The 16406-nt window shown below is 36.9% G+C and overlaps 1 protein-coding gene and 1 long non-coding RNA gene across 4 annotated transcripts in view; both read right to left on the bottom strand.

Moving 5' to 3' along the window:
• Positions 1-2: 2 nt before the first annotated feature.
• Positions 3-16406, bottom strand: part of LOC139962509 (organic cation transporter protein-like) — a 46368-nt gene continuing 29964 nt past the window's right edge. Inside the window, exons 4-10 of the mRNA XM_071962535.1 lie at positions 15737-15905; positions 14697-14847; positions 12282-12364; positions 11816-12024; positions 10812-10920; positions 3823-4035; positions 3-2557 (exon numbers count right to left, since the gene is read on the bottom strand). Coding sequence (XP_071818636.1) covers positions 2500-2557; positions 3823-4035; positions 10812-10920; positions 11816-12024; positions 12282-12364; positions 14697-14847; positions 15737-15905 — 992 coding nt within the window. The 3' untranslated portion in view covers positions 3-2499. The remainder of the gene's footprint in view (positions 2558-3822; positions 4036-10811; positions 10921-11815; positions 12025-12281; positions 12365-14696; positions 14848-15736; positions 15906-16406) is intronic.
• Positions 4858-9096, bottom strand: LOC139962511 (uncharacterized). 3 transcript variants are annotated; one of them, XR_011791255.1, is made up of 3 exons: positions 8650-9096; positions 6970-7184; positions 4858-5194 (listed from the first exon to the last, which is right to left on the bottom strand). It is a non-coding gene; the product is annotated as an uncharacterized lncRNA (long non-coding RNA). The 3 variants fall into 3 exon arrangements; XR_011791257.1 differs by having other exon boundaries at positions 6970-7181; XR_011791256.1 differs by lacking the exon at positions 8650-9096 and adding an exon at positions 7988-8629.

Here is a 16406-nt window from a genome sequence, read left to right as displayed (position 1 = left end):
TATATAATTGAAATTGAAATGTAAGTTGGCCTGACGTTTCGATCCCTTGTCTACTAATCCCCTTACATCTATATCTTTGTGTTCACCATGCTCATTAACCTGTCTGTATTCTGTGTGTGTTTTTGTCCCTTCTGTTACTGTTACAATTGTCATTTAGCCTTTGAAGAAGATCCTGCTAGGATCGAAACGTCAGGCCAACTTACTTTTACACATCTATTGTTCTCATCAGCTAATATTCACTTGACGAGGCGACGGACATTGTCACTAGCTATGATAACTTCTGTGTCGACACAATCATCCCTCTTCAGACCTAGTAAGTCTATCCGAATAATAAGCCGTGGGTCACAAAGGAACTTAGAGATTTACTTAACGAAAATGCATGATTTTTCTTCCATAACAATTCCCTGCTCTGATGGAAGGTAACAAAACAAGGGTGAAAGAGGTAAAGAAGTGCATCAAACGTAAAGTCGAAGAATGTAAACAAAAATACACAGACAAATTATAGAAAGAAACTTTGCTGGAAATAATTCTGCTGTTGCACGGAAAACGATGCAAATGCTGACTAGATACAAACAGAAGTCGGTGACCCCCGGGTCAGAGGTCACATAAACTTTCGTGGAAGAGTTGAATGTATTTTATAGTAGATTCGAAAAGGACTTTACAACTGAGAACAATGTAGTTATGAGTGGGTTGATTAACGAATTAATGGAAAACGCGTTCAAAAATGAGATTTGCTTTACTGAACATGAAGTTAGGGAAATGTTTGGGATCACTGAAATCCAACAAAGCCCAAAGCCCTGACGGTTTATGCAATACGATCCTTAAACTCTGCCAAACTGAACTGGTCGGGATTTTCACAAAACTCTTTCAATGTTCTTTAGACAGCGGCTCAATTCCACGACTGTGGAAAACGTCATTAGTAATATCCGTCCCCAAGAAAAAGAATGCAAATGAGCCTAATAATTTTCAGCCCGTCTCACTTACCTGTAACGTCATCAAATGTTTCGAAAGACTTAAAATGAATCGCCTTCTCAGTATAACAGAACAGTTCATTGAACCAATGCAGTTTACTTATAGGGCAGGGAGGGGGGGGGGGTTGACGATGCGGTGTTGACATAGCATTTAGATAAAGATAGACAGTATGCGAGATTACATTTATAGACTTTTCTAGTGCATTCAACACAATTGTCCCACAATTACTTACAACTAAATTAACCGCATACGGTGTATCCCCCCCCCCCCCCCGAATTACCCTATAGATTCATGATTTCCTTAGAAATAGACCTCAGAGGGTGAAGGTAGGCGATGTTTACTCAGGGGAAATGATTTTAAGTGTAGGTGCGCCTCAGGGCTGTGTCCTCTCCCCTGGCTTTTTTTCCCTGTATACCAGCGACTGTCAGAGTATGACCAGTGATTGTATAGCGTCATCAAATATGCGGATGATACTGTCAATACTGGTTACCTGTCAGATGACATTGACTCATACGCCACCACGTTTACAAGGTTTGTCCAGTCGTGTGATGATTATTTGTTACAACTTAATATGACCAAAACTAAGGAGCTGATTATAGAATTCCGTCGCAAGCCTGTAACTCACGCTCCCATATATATGTTCATGGGGAACAAGTAGAACAAGTAGATAAATATAAGTACTTAGGAACCATGCTGAGTAACAAAATTGACTGGTCTAGTAATGCCACAATTGTCCATAAGAAAGCAAATCAGAGGCTGTATTTCTTGAGAAAACTGAAGAACCTGAGAGTGGATAAAACAATCATGACCTTGTTCTATAAATCACTCATTCAAAGTGTTTTGATGTATAACATAATTTGTCACTTTGCCAATGGTACAAGAATCGATGTGAAGATGCTCGAGCAATCTAGGAAAGTTGCTCAGCGTGTAATCGGTGCTCAGTTACCATCGTTAGAGTGCATGTATCATGAGAGGGTCTGCAATAAATTGAAACAAATCATGCAAGACCCAACACATCCTTTGTTTGAGCACTACAATTACAACCGCTCTGGACTGCGTTTATGCCCACCACGTACACTTAGGGGCCGCTACAGATACTCATTTGTGCCTAACTCTATCCATATATTTAATTCACAAGTGAGAAGATAAGTTTTTTATTTGTAGGACTTGCTGTATATTTGTTTGTATTACTGTATGTGTATCGCAGTCTATTGATACTTACTATTGTTTTTTTCTTTCGTTTACGACCTGTGTAAGCCGAATTTCCGATTGTGGACAATTAAATTCAAATTCAATTCAATTCAATAATTAAGGCAACGACAGGGGGGGGGGGCGCTGTACCGGCTCGGAACTGGTGCGGCGTCGCTGGGTCGGCACAGCGCTGGTCGCGAAAAAGATGCTAGTTTTCTCCGCTCGGAAGCGTCATATGCTCCGTCTGTTTCAAGGTCCCCGCAGCGCCACTGGTTGGATCTTAAGGAGCAACCCATATTCTATGATCCGGCTCTGGGCTGCGGGTAGAATATACTTTTAAAGTTTCTCAGTTGTTCCACTCTTGTCGTCAAAACTGGGTATTTTCTGTCTTTTCCTGTAATTGAAAAGAAAGTAAACGAAGTGCTCTCAAGTAATCGCCTGATGTAAACACATAAACCCATTGATTTGTTGTTTTATACATAACTGTATAAGCTATACGTTCAGAGGGATATAGACAGCTATCAAAAAGTAGTGGCATTGGGCAGAAAGCCCGTGGCCAGATTGGGGACCTTGATCGGTAACAAGGCTACTATTGTAAATCCTACGGTGGCGCAGATGGGACATAGACAAATTTTATAATGTTATCTCAAAGTTTTCATGATTTGATTACGAATTTTCGATTAGTTTATCACATATTGTAAGTTTTATCGCAAGATATATTATTTTTTCCTAGAGTCTTTGGCACACGTCCAGTGCCAAAAGTATGTGTGTGGGTGTGTGTGTGGGTGGGGGGGGGTATACTTCTGTCACCACTTTTTAAATAAGGGGGCTTATCACATTACTACGGCACATTGTTACATAGTTACTTAAAAATAATCATACGGTAGGTTAAGCAAACATTTTTTTCACGTGTATATATATATATTTATATAGCCTACATATAGCCTTTATATATGCTATATATAGGCTATATATAGCCTATGTATATAGGCTATATAGGCTATATATATGCTACTTATATGCTATATATATTATTTTTATTATTATTATTATCATTATTATTATTAGAGAAAACCAGAGAAATAAAATATGACTCATAATTGACAAATAAGGAATAAGAAAAATATATTATAATTTTCGGTCCCCCTGAGACCTTCGTCAGCAACACTTGGCAGTCGAACGAAGAGTACAAAATGTAACACAATGAAAGTATGACGCTGGATTAGTGTTAGTTCCAATATTTTTTCTTAAACTTTACTCCTTATTTGTCAATTATGAGTCATATCTTATATCTCTGGTTTTCTCTAATATTATTTTTTTTTGGAGTAAACGTGGATTTTCGTTGTATTATATATATATATATATATATATATATATATATATATATATATATATATATATATATATATATATATATATATATATATATATATATATATATATATATATGTATACACTGAGAAGTGCTAAATAGAAAATTAGCCTAAATATCTCAGTGTGGATAACTACTTTTCTAGAGTGTAGGTAAAATGTTGGAAGAAATGCAAACTTGATTGACCATTATCTAACTTTTTAGGGAGCAATTCTGACGATCTTGAATGACTGAAAAGTATACTGCACAAATAAAAGTAAACAAATAAACAAAGCAGATGTACTTACGAGCCTAGATTAACAGCATCTTCCATCGTCTCCGGGAGATCTTTCTTTCTTGTTTCCGGAAGTGACGTAAATACCCAAATACCAGAGATTATTATGACGATCCCGTACAAAACAAGAGGAAAAGGAGGCCAAACGGGTCGTAGAAGATTTATAATGGGAGACATTATATCACCGAGTCTTCCCATTATACTGCAAAATCCAACACCAAAACCCCTGTAAGACAATAATGTTAGAATAACAAAACCAAGTACAATGCACAATTGTTACGACTTCGACAAGTTTGTGGTGGTACTCAACAGTTTTTGCAATGGTTTTTTTTATCTGTTACAAATTCTGGTGACATAATAGAGCCACACATTGAAGATTCATGCAACTGATTAAATATACGTATAGTTATTGTCTCTGTTGTCAATGGTGCATGCACATGTCATTTTTTGTAGCGGCGAGGGAGTGAAGGGGTGGAAGGGGGGGGGGAGAGCGGAAAGAGTGGGGAGAATGTATTGCCTTCTTATCTACAAAAAACCCTACAACGTTTGAAATATTATTTTATAATTTTATAAATAGCTGAATATATTGAAACATTTTCAAATATTCAGCTGATATACCGGTACACTGAAAACTTAAATTGGTTCACCGACTAACATAACGTTAGTCCATCTGGTGCCTCTCCCGACTAACATAGCCTTAGTCACTTGCTATACCGACTAATTTATTCCTTAGTCAGTTGGATTTCTTAGTAGGTCATCTTAGTCCGTCAGCTTAGTCGATCAACAATTTCTTAGTCGGTAAATGTATATTAGTCAGTTACATTAATTGGTGACATTAGTCGGTCTTTACCGACTAATTTATATGAGCCACCGACTAGTTTATAGCAGGTTTTACATTAGTCAGGATGGTGCCTCTCCCGACTAACCTTTCTTAGTCGGTATCGACTGACTAGTTGCACTGACTAGAATCACTGAAAGAATTAAACCCGACTAGTTTCACTGACTAGCATCACTGAAAGAAAAGAGAGCAGAAGAAACACAAATAATGTGTACGTTGGCAGTATTTATTTCTGATAAAACTTCTGATGTCTGCAAAGGCTGACTTTCAACAGATAGAGAAGAAATCACTGTAAACAAAAATCTGAAAATATGATTTTATTCCAACAAAGTTAAGACAAGTTCATGGATCAAACATGAATCGCAAAAGTATAGCACTGCACAATAATGCAAAGTTGAATCTTGGGCAAGGGTTCCTCATGACTTTCGTTTTAAAGTGGTACCCCAAATCGACACCAGTTAAGTCTTCACGAACAAAGAGTGTTTCTCTTAACTACAAATGGCCTCCCACTTGTCTTCAGGAAGCCCAAATCTGCACCATTATTGACCTGTGAACAGAAAATATGATATACGTGTAAGCGCAGATACAGATATAGCACATGATAACTCACATTATCATAAACATATATTTACATTAAAATTTTATAACATATTGGGAGGTATACATTTAAATCTAGGTCCCTCAAATTATAAGCCAGGAATAACAGCTTTACCAAATAATTATTAGCTTTGAACAGCATAACACCAAGTTATTTTTCAAAGCTTAATAATTATGTTAATCATGTTAATAATGAGCCCAATAGACCGGGAGCCCAGCGGGTTTGGTTAGCTGGGAAGGTAACCAATTGCCTTGTACATCACAATGTTCACAGTGCATTCCTGTATATGAAACCAGACGACTGGCAACCGACTGTGGTGAGTGTGGCTGGGAGAGCAATTTTAAAGTCACCTGATAGCTAACCTAGATCAGTTTTCATGGTAACACATCAAAGTAAGTACAATGTGTCAGGTATGGCCCCAAGAGCAACAAATGGCCATTGCCAGTAATTATTGGTGGTGGGGTACCCCTGCCAGTGATCTATAATTGACCCCTCACGGCTGACCTAGGTTAGCTCATGAGGTAACCACTTGAAACCTACTGGAAAATGTTGGTTAGGACTTCAGATACAACTGATGGGCATTGCCAGTAATTTTTATTAGTGGGGTACCCCTGCCAGTAGATCCCCAAAATGCCCATCTCCCAGTGACCTAGATGAGCTCATGATGTAACCAGTTGAAAACTACTGGAAAATTGTATCACTTCATATGTAAGGGATGGGCATTTCCAGTAATTTATATTGGGGGGGGGGTACCCCTGCCAGTAGACCCCCAAAATGCCCATTCCCTCATTGACCTAGGTCAGCTCATGAGATAACCAGTTGAAAAATTACTGGAAATGATAGGTATCACTTCATATGTAAGGGATGAGCATTTCTAGTCATTTACATTGGTGGGGTAACCCTGCCAGTAGACCCCCAAAATGCCCATCCCCCATTGACCTAGATTAGCTCATGAGGTAACCAGTTGAAAACTACTGGAAAATGATTGGCAGGATTCTATATGTAAGGGATGGGCGAACTCTGGCAGTGGTGGCCCACCAATATAAAATACTGGAAATGCCCATCCTTACATATGAAGTGATACCTATCATTTTCCTGTAGGTTTCAACTGGTCAAATCATGAGCTCACCTAGGTCAATGAGGGGATGGGCATATTGGGGGTCTAATGGCAGGGGTACCCCACCAATAAAAATTACTGGCAATGCCCATCCCTTTTATCTGAAGTCCTAACCAACATTTTCCAGTAGGTTTCAAGTGGTTACCTCATGAGCTGACCTAGGTCAGCCGTGAGGGGTCAATTGTTGATCACTGGCAGGGGTATCCCACCACCAATAATTACTGGCGATGGCCATTTGTTGCTCTTGGGGCCATACATGACACATTGTTCTTACTTTGATGTGGTTACCATGAAAGCTGATCTAGGTTAGCTATTGCAGGGTAGGTGACTTTAAATTGCTCTCCCAGCCACATCCACCACAGTCGGTTTGCCAGTCGTCAGGGTTCATATACAGGAATGCATTGTGAACATTGTGATGTACCAGGCAATTGGTTACCTTCCCAGCTAACCAAACCCTCTGGACTCCCGCTCTACAGATCAGTGAAAATTTGACCAAACTTATGAAGCTTGCACGTAAATGATATACTAGACTGTTTTTTTTTTTAAAACAGGTTATGATAAGTATCTTTAATATCATTAAACAGTTGGGTACAATAATTAAACTCACTCTTCCATCTTTTTTCTCTATGGTACTTGTTCCTTTGCTTTTTGGACTCTTGGATAAACTCTTTTGTTCTGCGAAGGGTACCAATATATCATCTTAAAACATGTCTTTAAGCCATATATAACACAGTTCTCCTCTTCTGTTGTTGCCTCCACACTGGTGTCGTACATCACAGGAAACCTCACCCTTGACTTAGATATTTGGCTTTTCAATTCCTGCTGGAAAAAAAAAACAGCAAAGTATTCATCATTTGAAAAAGAACAAAAAAAAAGTTGTCACCACAAAGTTATGTGAGATTTGCTTCCACTATAGTCTCAAAAAACAATCCCAAAGTTTGAAGCAGACTGTATAAAGCTGAAAATTTGAAAGAGAGTGTCATCACCATTGCAACCAGAATCAAATGCCCAGAATACAGAGATAATAAAACATGGGCTAAATCTTTGTTTGTTTTTATGATCTTTAATAATATAAAATTTTAGAAACAGAAATGCACTGAGCCAACTTATTTATAGGCATAATCGTTTTTAGTTGTTATTTTGCTTGCTCACATAACAAGCCTGTTTAGACCTAGGCTAGAGGAGAATCAGTACTTTGTTACACTAAGTTTGTCTTTCGGTCGTCTTGATTTAGTCTTACTAGTAGTACTAAAGTATATAATGGACTGGCAAAGACTAGAGAATACCCAGAGTTTTAGGAACTGCGTTAAACTGTATGATCTGATCAATTATTTACGTCAATGAGTTTCATTCAATCTAGGATCAAAAAGAGAAAACTAATTAATCTTAACCTTTAAACTTTGCTACTAAACAGATATGCTTGAATTACAAATAAATGTCAAAAAAACATCATAATCTACGAATCGATGCATATACATATACATAAACAGAATAATTTGAATTCGCGCAAGTGAACCCTGCACTACATTGGACAGAAGAAAAAAAACGTGCAATTAGACCAAACTAAACATACTAAATTTTCCGTTACTTCTACATAAAATATCAATACAAATACAACAACTTACTCTTTTGGCAGTATACTAAAAGCACATGTTATAATAACTTCAGACTATCAAGCTTTCCTGAGAAAAAACGGTTAATACTTCTTACAGTAAACAAGTCGACCGTGAAGGAATGTCGCAATTGTTTCCTGAGTGTGACCGGAAATTAAATACTAAAAAATGATAAATGAGAAGGTTAAATAGAACTGAAGCGTGCACCCTGACTGCTCGCAACATATAATACCGTTGACTAGCCAACATAATTTGTTCAGCCTACTGTGACTGTACGTTTGAAGGTCTAGCCTTGCTTATTCAATATCACAAAGCCTACCCATTTAGATTCACATGGGAAATTACAGGAAATTTTACCAAATGAGTGTAGACTTCAAATAAACTATTGAGACTTATAGTTCCAGCATTTGTTTGGGAACAAATTAGAAGATTATGTGCCACTGTTCAATCTAGCCCAATACACACATAACACATTGTTAATTGGTGTTTAGAATGCACACTTTAGTGTTGAGAATGCACTGCAGTACCCAATAGAAGCCTATAGGCTACTCACTGTCATTGCACTTATGTATTGCGAAACGCCAGCGTGACAACAGTAGCGTTACAACGGTAGCGTTACACTAACCATAATACAGTACTAGTGCCAGTGGCCTAACAATTAACTTTAATTTTACCTTCAAGTTAAAGAAATAACAGGTAGGCCGACGATGGCAGTTAATACCTCCATTCTTCTAAAGACCTTCTTGGGTGATTTACGGTTGAAAGTTGCTTAGAGTGATCGTATGAAACTATGCCAAGTCCAGCAAGCTGCCGTTGCCTCTCGGTTTCCAAATTGAATTGAATCGAAGTGGTCCGTCATACATTAGTCCGTCGACACCGACCAAGCTACGATTATGGCGTAACTTGGGGTGTCCGTATCGGTCTTAGTCCATGGGTTAAAATACCTTAGTCCGTCGCCACCAACTAAGCTGCGATTATATTTTCCTTAGTCAGTGTAAACTGACTAAGAAGCAGCGATGAAACGAAGATTTTTGGTAGTCCGTGTGCATTGGCTAACGTTACAGACTAATTTAACGTTAGTCCGTGGCAATATTGACTAGTTTATTTTTTCAGTGTACTTCAACAGTCAGTTCGCCGTTTATGAAGAATTCCTTAATGGGTATTATTATGGGTAACCATAAAACTATAGACTGTAGTAGAGGACAGATATAACAAACCGCTATATCTGTTTGTAATGTGAACAATATGGACGTTATTGAAACATATCATATTTATACGGTATCGCTTATGGATAATAAAAAGCTTTCATTACATATTTACAAACTACATACTGTAAGCTACATGGCTTGATTCACAGCACGTATTGTCTACATAATTTGTGGCATTATCGTCAAAACCGACCAAAGATCAGTGTGCGGGTGCTTGCAGACAACGGCAATAACTGACGGTTCAAAACAAGCCAAATATATACTTAATTGTAAATAACATATTTACGAACACAAATTTAATCCTTAACATCCTTACTTCCTTAATCCATATATTTTTGACAGCATTCTAATAAAAATTGAGAGTGTGTAGTTTTCTTTTAATCATCGTGTGCCTCAGTTTATATGATCATCATTAGATGTGGTCCCTTTTTGAAGCGTTCTTTCCTCCAGCCAAAATGGTTACTAAATGTCATAACTCATAATGTTAGGGAAAAGGACCCAAAGATAAATTTGAATAATCAGCGTGTACAATACTTTCATATTAGGCCATTTATCGTGTACTTTGTTTTAATTATCTGGTACTGTGGTATTATCATCGTATACATTTACTTTGCAGTAGTGTACATTAATATTATCATTGTGTATACCTCTATGTGAGCACCAATGACTTTTATATTATCATTGTGTTACTATATATTATCATCGTGCACTTTAATATTATCATTATGTTCGCTTTTATATAATATCCTGTAAATGTATATTATCACCTTGTTCTTTCAAAGAATCATTGTTTCCTCTTTATATATTATCATTAGTTACTTCTATATTATCCTCGGGAACCTTTACGTTATCCTGCTGTAACTTTGTATTATCGTCGTGTTAATTTTTGTTATCATCGTGTTTCTTTATATTATCCTCATGAACCTTTTTATTTTCAGCATATACTACTTTATATCATATACTTCTACTATATTAGTATCATCGTAGTGGTATTTTCGGCGTTCCATAATCTTGGTGTACTGATTTTGACATATGTACACTTATGCATGTAATGCTATATGATATTACAATACCTTCATCAATGTTTTTCCTTCGGTATAATTTGAGAAACATAATGAGGATGAGAGAAAATAAAATCAACTAACACGGAGATTCAGTATCAGCAACTTTTCGTGTAGAATTGTCCATACTAGCAACTGCATACCAGCAACATCACGACAAGATGAAATAGTAACATTGTTTAGAACCATTTGCTGCCAAGATGGTAACTATGCCTAATATCACACAATCATCAGTCAAATTTTTAAATAATTGATGTGATATACGGTGATCAAGTTTGGTATATATTGCCATCAAAAATTACATGATGGCCTTCTGTACAGACGCCATAGATTGCCAGTATGACATAATTATCACCATCAATTATGTATTAGTCACCGTTTATAAGTCACACATCAGCGATTTTTACCTGATCAGAGCCACACTATATCCTGCTTTTACCAGAGATATGATGATAGGCTATACAGTGTAGGCTGATAGGCTACAGTGTGTATCAGTCAACCAGTATCCTTGAAATACTTGAAATACTTGACATACCAAAATGCTTTTGGCAAGCAAGATTTACATACCTGACAGGGGTTGGAAATATTTCGGCCCCATAGACGAAAAGTATAACAAAACTCGTGGTTACCGCAAATTTACCGATATAAGCCGCAGTTGCTCGCCATGGACCAAGGGCTAAAAAAGGAAGAAGGAGTAGCAGAAGACGAAGAAAATAAACGAAAATTTACAATCATAAATGTTTGGTATTTATTTTATATTAATCAATATAAATAGGATTTATTTATTTATTTTTATTCTTTGTTAAATTGTTTTTATTTATTATAACTTTTTTTTTAAAAGAGGGAATAGGACCAGCATGCGAATACGCTTCATCCAGCGCGCTTGGTTATTGACTACTTTAAGTAATTTATGCAATTGTGCAATTTCGCTAAAGGCTAATTTTAAAAGTTTTATTTTTCTTTCTTGTTTTAGAAAAGACAACTTCGGGTGAGTACAATACTTATGTATATACTTCAATATAACGAACGAACTTGTATCTACTAGTAGTGATCAACTCATGGTATACCGACTGCCAAAGTTCATATCGTAATAACTTTTCAAATTTCTCGGAAGCAGATAGGACCGATATGACATTTGGTTTGCTTTTGGCGAGCAATTTGTAAGTCAATTCGGTTCGTTTTCTTTTGTATAAATCTAACGCCAAAAAAAAAAAATTGAAAGTCATACAAAATTTTTCAAAGGTTGCGATTTCTGTAAGTATTTGAAATTGAGCCTATTTTCAGTTTTTGTTTATGATTTACTGATTCCCAGCTTTTTATGGTTGAATTATACTATTATATGTTTTTTTTTTATGATTGAATGGTGAAACCAATTGATCGGCTCATGACAAAGTCGTCATGTACTTCTATAACACTGAAAATGTATTATTGTACAAATTTGCATATTTTTACATTCGAAATATTAATATTAATACACAGTGCACCATATTAATATTTGATTATACTTTCTTAAATAAAGGCCTATTTCTTTGGTTATAGAATAATCTTATACGTTCAAAAAAAAAGCTTACGTGCAAAGATCACCAACATGCAGATTATGCCACCAACAATCATAAAGCAGGCGGTGGTGTTCTTTCTGCCAAACTTGAAGAGACACAACATAGCTACCGTATACGACGGTATTTCGACGAATGCTGACACAAAGAAACTAACGTATACGTTAATACCGAGATTAGATGCGCCAAGGGTAAGACCGAAATATACCAGACCGTGTGCAAACCTATAGACCAAAACAGGAAAGAAGATGAGGGGTGTTTTGCAGTTTCATCTGTTCATTTTCAATTTACCTCACAATGTCACAAAGTGGCTTTGGCAGATGCAAAGTTGGGGTACGGGTTGGCATGGCCACTGCTATACGGGTATATATATATATATATATATATATATATATATATATGTATATATATATATATATATATATATATATATATATATATATATATATAGATGCACACAAACAATCACAATATAACTGACCATGCAAAGGACATATTCATCGTTCGCAGTAGCATCGTTCTGTTAGTGAATATATCAATAAACCTTATCTGGCTGTTGGCATCCTGCAAAAAAGAAAAGAAAAATGAGATCAATTTGGCAGGCAATTAAAATATAATATTAAATCACAGTTTGAAATAACAATAATGAATATAACTATATACCTACAATTTAGTATTGCGCATAGACTGTTAAACTACGTAGCCTATATACGAACAGCTATAACACTGAGTAAAAGGAAGAAACCTCACCCCCACCCCCTTTCCCGGAGGGCCCGTATGGGAGCTGGTGCTGTGTACGTGATGCGGATATCAAACACATGAAATGCGTTTTTGTTGAGATTTAAGAACTGTTTCGAGTGAGATTGCTAAGAAGAAAATACGGTAACACTAACAGTAACTAACACATATTGTTACAATATTCACACGAAAAATGGAACTTTTTAATTTACATGCCAACAATTTCTTTTATATAAACCTCAATTAAAACTAAATATATAACTACACTGAGTCCTAATTTTTTTATGCTGGTAATGAAGGCATTAACAGCAGCGTGTAACACAGTGATTTTGTTATAGTATAGCAACACAATCACAACTGGACTGCAAGCTATACATTTTATATCAATGACTTAACTCACACTGAACTCACATTGAGGTTGCACGCACTTCCAAAAGGGAATATTCTGTTAAAGGAAGGGGGAAGTGGCGAGGAGAGGGAGGGGTGGAGAAACGAATGACACGAAGTGAATGATGCAAGACTGAGAGGAAGAGACGGGGAGTGAATGGAGCACTTGGCATTTTCTGATGAGGCGGCACTTGTCAAACGGTCTGATAATATTTTCACCTGTACGTGGGCGCTACCATGTATATACCTGAAGTAAGGGGGGGGGGGAGCGGGCGCTGAAATACCCACGACAGAGTCACGGGAAGGGGAATCATCCGACCATGACAGCGATAATATTTCAAACAAATCCTAATGTATATTTACATAAAACGTACTTATAATTATGTATCGTATAGTTTAACCTGCATGATCAGCAGAAATTCTTCAACATTGTTTCAAATCTTCCAAAATATTTAGCAACATTATATCTGCATCTAAACTAAACACCGTCTATTTTATGCAAATATTATATAAGTATTAGGTAAAAAAGATAAGGGTTATGCTTCCATTTAGACCCCTCAGAGCAACGGGACGATATAACACATGAGCTCCCCCCCACCCACACATCCCGTCCTTTATAACAAAAATAGTGATTGCCCCCATGCACATCGGTTTATTACAAAAACCACCGATATGAGCACGTATTTTCATTTCAATTATATCATCTAAAAGATTCTAATAGCCCATTGTGTGTATATCAACCTTATATCTATGAAAACTTTGCTTTGATCCTGTACTGAGATTATTTTAACTATATTACGTTCCTCACTGGTAACTCTTTGACCGCCGGTACGCCCACACCCCCCCCCCCACCCTATCTGCTATAATAATAATAACAAAAGCCATTGCTAAAGCTAATAAACTATGCCGTATACTGGTATCCTCAGGATGAACAGGCATTACACGAACCGCTAACCAATCCTATATAACCCTATCCTTACTTCATTTCCTAAAACCTTTACAAAACATTACAAAATGTAAGAATCCCGATGTCTCCAAATAAGGTCACATATTGCTACTGGGAACATTGTTTGACTTTCCAATAGCCCTGATGCTAACCCCCCCCCCCCCCTTCCCTCAATTAAGCCACATGCTCTCCGCTATATAGGTCTAGCTATGTCGTTGCCTCCATACTCTTTATAATATTCATATCATTTCTCGGGATCTCCTGTAAATAGCTGAGCTTTTCAGTCTCTATAAATTTTCCCGCCAGCATCTGAAATGTATTTTAATTCCTTCCAATTTCAAGTCTACTGCAGTAGAACGCGATCGAAAAGAAACATGTTGGATTTTTCCGTATTTTTCATTCACACTCTCAACATAGCGGCGAAGCAAGAAATTATTATAGCACCCATCGCCAGTGTATACCAGTACCGTATAACAGTTTTGACAAACATACTAAATTTCGCAGCAATCCTTGTTCTCGTTTATTTATAGGTATTAACTATAATCCGCTCCCAGACCTTCTACTGTTTATTCAAATTATTGTTTATATGCCTACTGAGTGGGGGCGTTTTGGTCAAGTGGTTAAGGCAGTGGACTTTTGATCTTTTTAATTAGGTTCGAGTCCTCGCGTTGTGTACTTGGGCTTCATTGCATTATAAATGGGGACTAGCGAGGCAGTGGCGGAGCGTCCATACAGTCAGGGGGGGGGGGGGGCGGCGGATGCAACTTTACCTTTTACTGGTTGATATAGGCCTACTAATGTTCTAATATTATCTTTTGGTTTCACCATTTTCTTCTGTTGGTACTCTTCACGGAGTTCTTCTTCGAAGTTTGGTGGCGGTGTTGTTCCATTTCCTTTCGCAATTCTCTTGATTATTTTTGCAGCCTCTGGAATTCTATTCTCTGCCACTAGCCATCTAGGCGATTCAGGAACAAAGCTGTAATTTTACAACGATAATAAAAAACATAAGTTGGGGTATGAAATTTAACTACAGAATCTCACTGAAAATTATGTGGAAATTAAAGTTTCAGGCGAGACATCATAACATGTAACCATTTTCTTACTTAACTCAAGGACCGCCAAAAAAAAAAAAAAAAAAAAAAAAAAAAATTGCCAAATCTTGATTCTCTCACACAAGTGTCTTGCGATTAATGCGGAATAGGTGTGGGTGTGTTCATGATGTTGTTTGTATTTCTACTGTCAAAGCCGGGACACATTTTTTCGATGACTACTAAATGTGTAGGATATTGTACTATACCACCATTATGTTTCACATCACAAACACATTTGACTCTGTACTAATGTAGTTATATCCAATGTACGAATTCGATTCTTCATTGACACTGTTTTCTTCAGAACTGTGCATCAACTTTATGTTGATAATATTTGATAGGTATAAAGGGTGAGGTGAGGGAGTGGAAAGGGAAGGGGGGGGGTTGTTGTTTCTTTGTTGAACTTCTGATAGGAGGGGTGGACTGACTTTGGGTAGGAATTAGGAAAAGAATCACTACGTCCTCAGGAGAATTCTACTGTTAAATTTAGGGTTATGTTAACGGTTCGAGTGCGTGGATTGCAAAGTGTGTGTGTGTGTGTGTGTGTGTTAGCAAACAGGATTTTTGTTGGTAAATATTATTTAAAAATTTGCAAAATGCTTGCGAAAACTTATAAATGCTTGATTATAAACTAAGCAGTGCAATGGCAACAATGTGGAACTTTCTACCGACTGAATTTTATTACTACTATAGTTTTATTTTTATTTTTGAAGGCATCCTTCAATTTGTTAATTAATGTTCATCCGGCGAGGTCCACGACATCTATATACTTACGGCAAGTAGAGCAAAATGTAGCATTGTAACAAAGTAACGGTCAGTTGAAGCTTAACCCAATCGCGTATGATCCAAGCTAAAACAGTAACGATCATAAATCCAGAAGCAAAGAAATATTCAATGAAGAGGCCAGACACCATTCTCTTGTTTGGACCAACGTATTCCGTAGCTGTAAAAAGTTCAAAAAAGGAAAAAAATTAGCTCTATTTTGATTGGAGTTTTTGCAACAACGTGTTATCTAGTCTGCTCAGACTTACGAATGAAACATATACACTCTAAGAAAATATGGTTCCACATAGAACCAAAACTGGTTCTTGGACTTGTCCCGTATGCAGAACCTTCAATGGTTCTTAACGAGAACCCTTTTCATGATGGTTCTAGTAAGAACCCTACGAAATGGTTCTCGAAAGAACCATAAAAGGTTCTTTCATTTTGTCCCGTATGCAGAACCTCTAAGGTTCTTTCAAGAACTTTTATGACTAAGGTTCTTTTGAGAACCCCTTTGAATGGTTCTCGAAAGAACCATAAAAGGTTCTTTCATTTTGTCCCGTATACGCATATATGCAGAACCCCTAAGGTTCTATCAAGAACTTTTATGACTAAGGTTCTTTTGAGAACCCCTTTGAAATGGTTCTCACCAGAACCATAAAAGGTTCTTTCAATTTGTAGC

The sequence above is a fragment of the Apostichopus japonicus genome, chromosome 21 (genome assembly GCF_037975245.1).
Source record: "Apostichopus japonicus isolate 1M-3 chromosome 21, ASM3797524v1, whole genome shotgun sequence".
Classification (NCBI taxonomy): Eukaryota; Metazoa; Echinodermata; class Holothuroidea; order Aspidochirotida; family Stichopodidae; genus Apostichopus; species Apostichopus japonicus.
The sequence above is the reverse complement of the archived record's forward strand: the minus strand, read 5'-3'. Positions and strand labels throughout refer to the sequence as shown.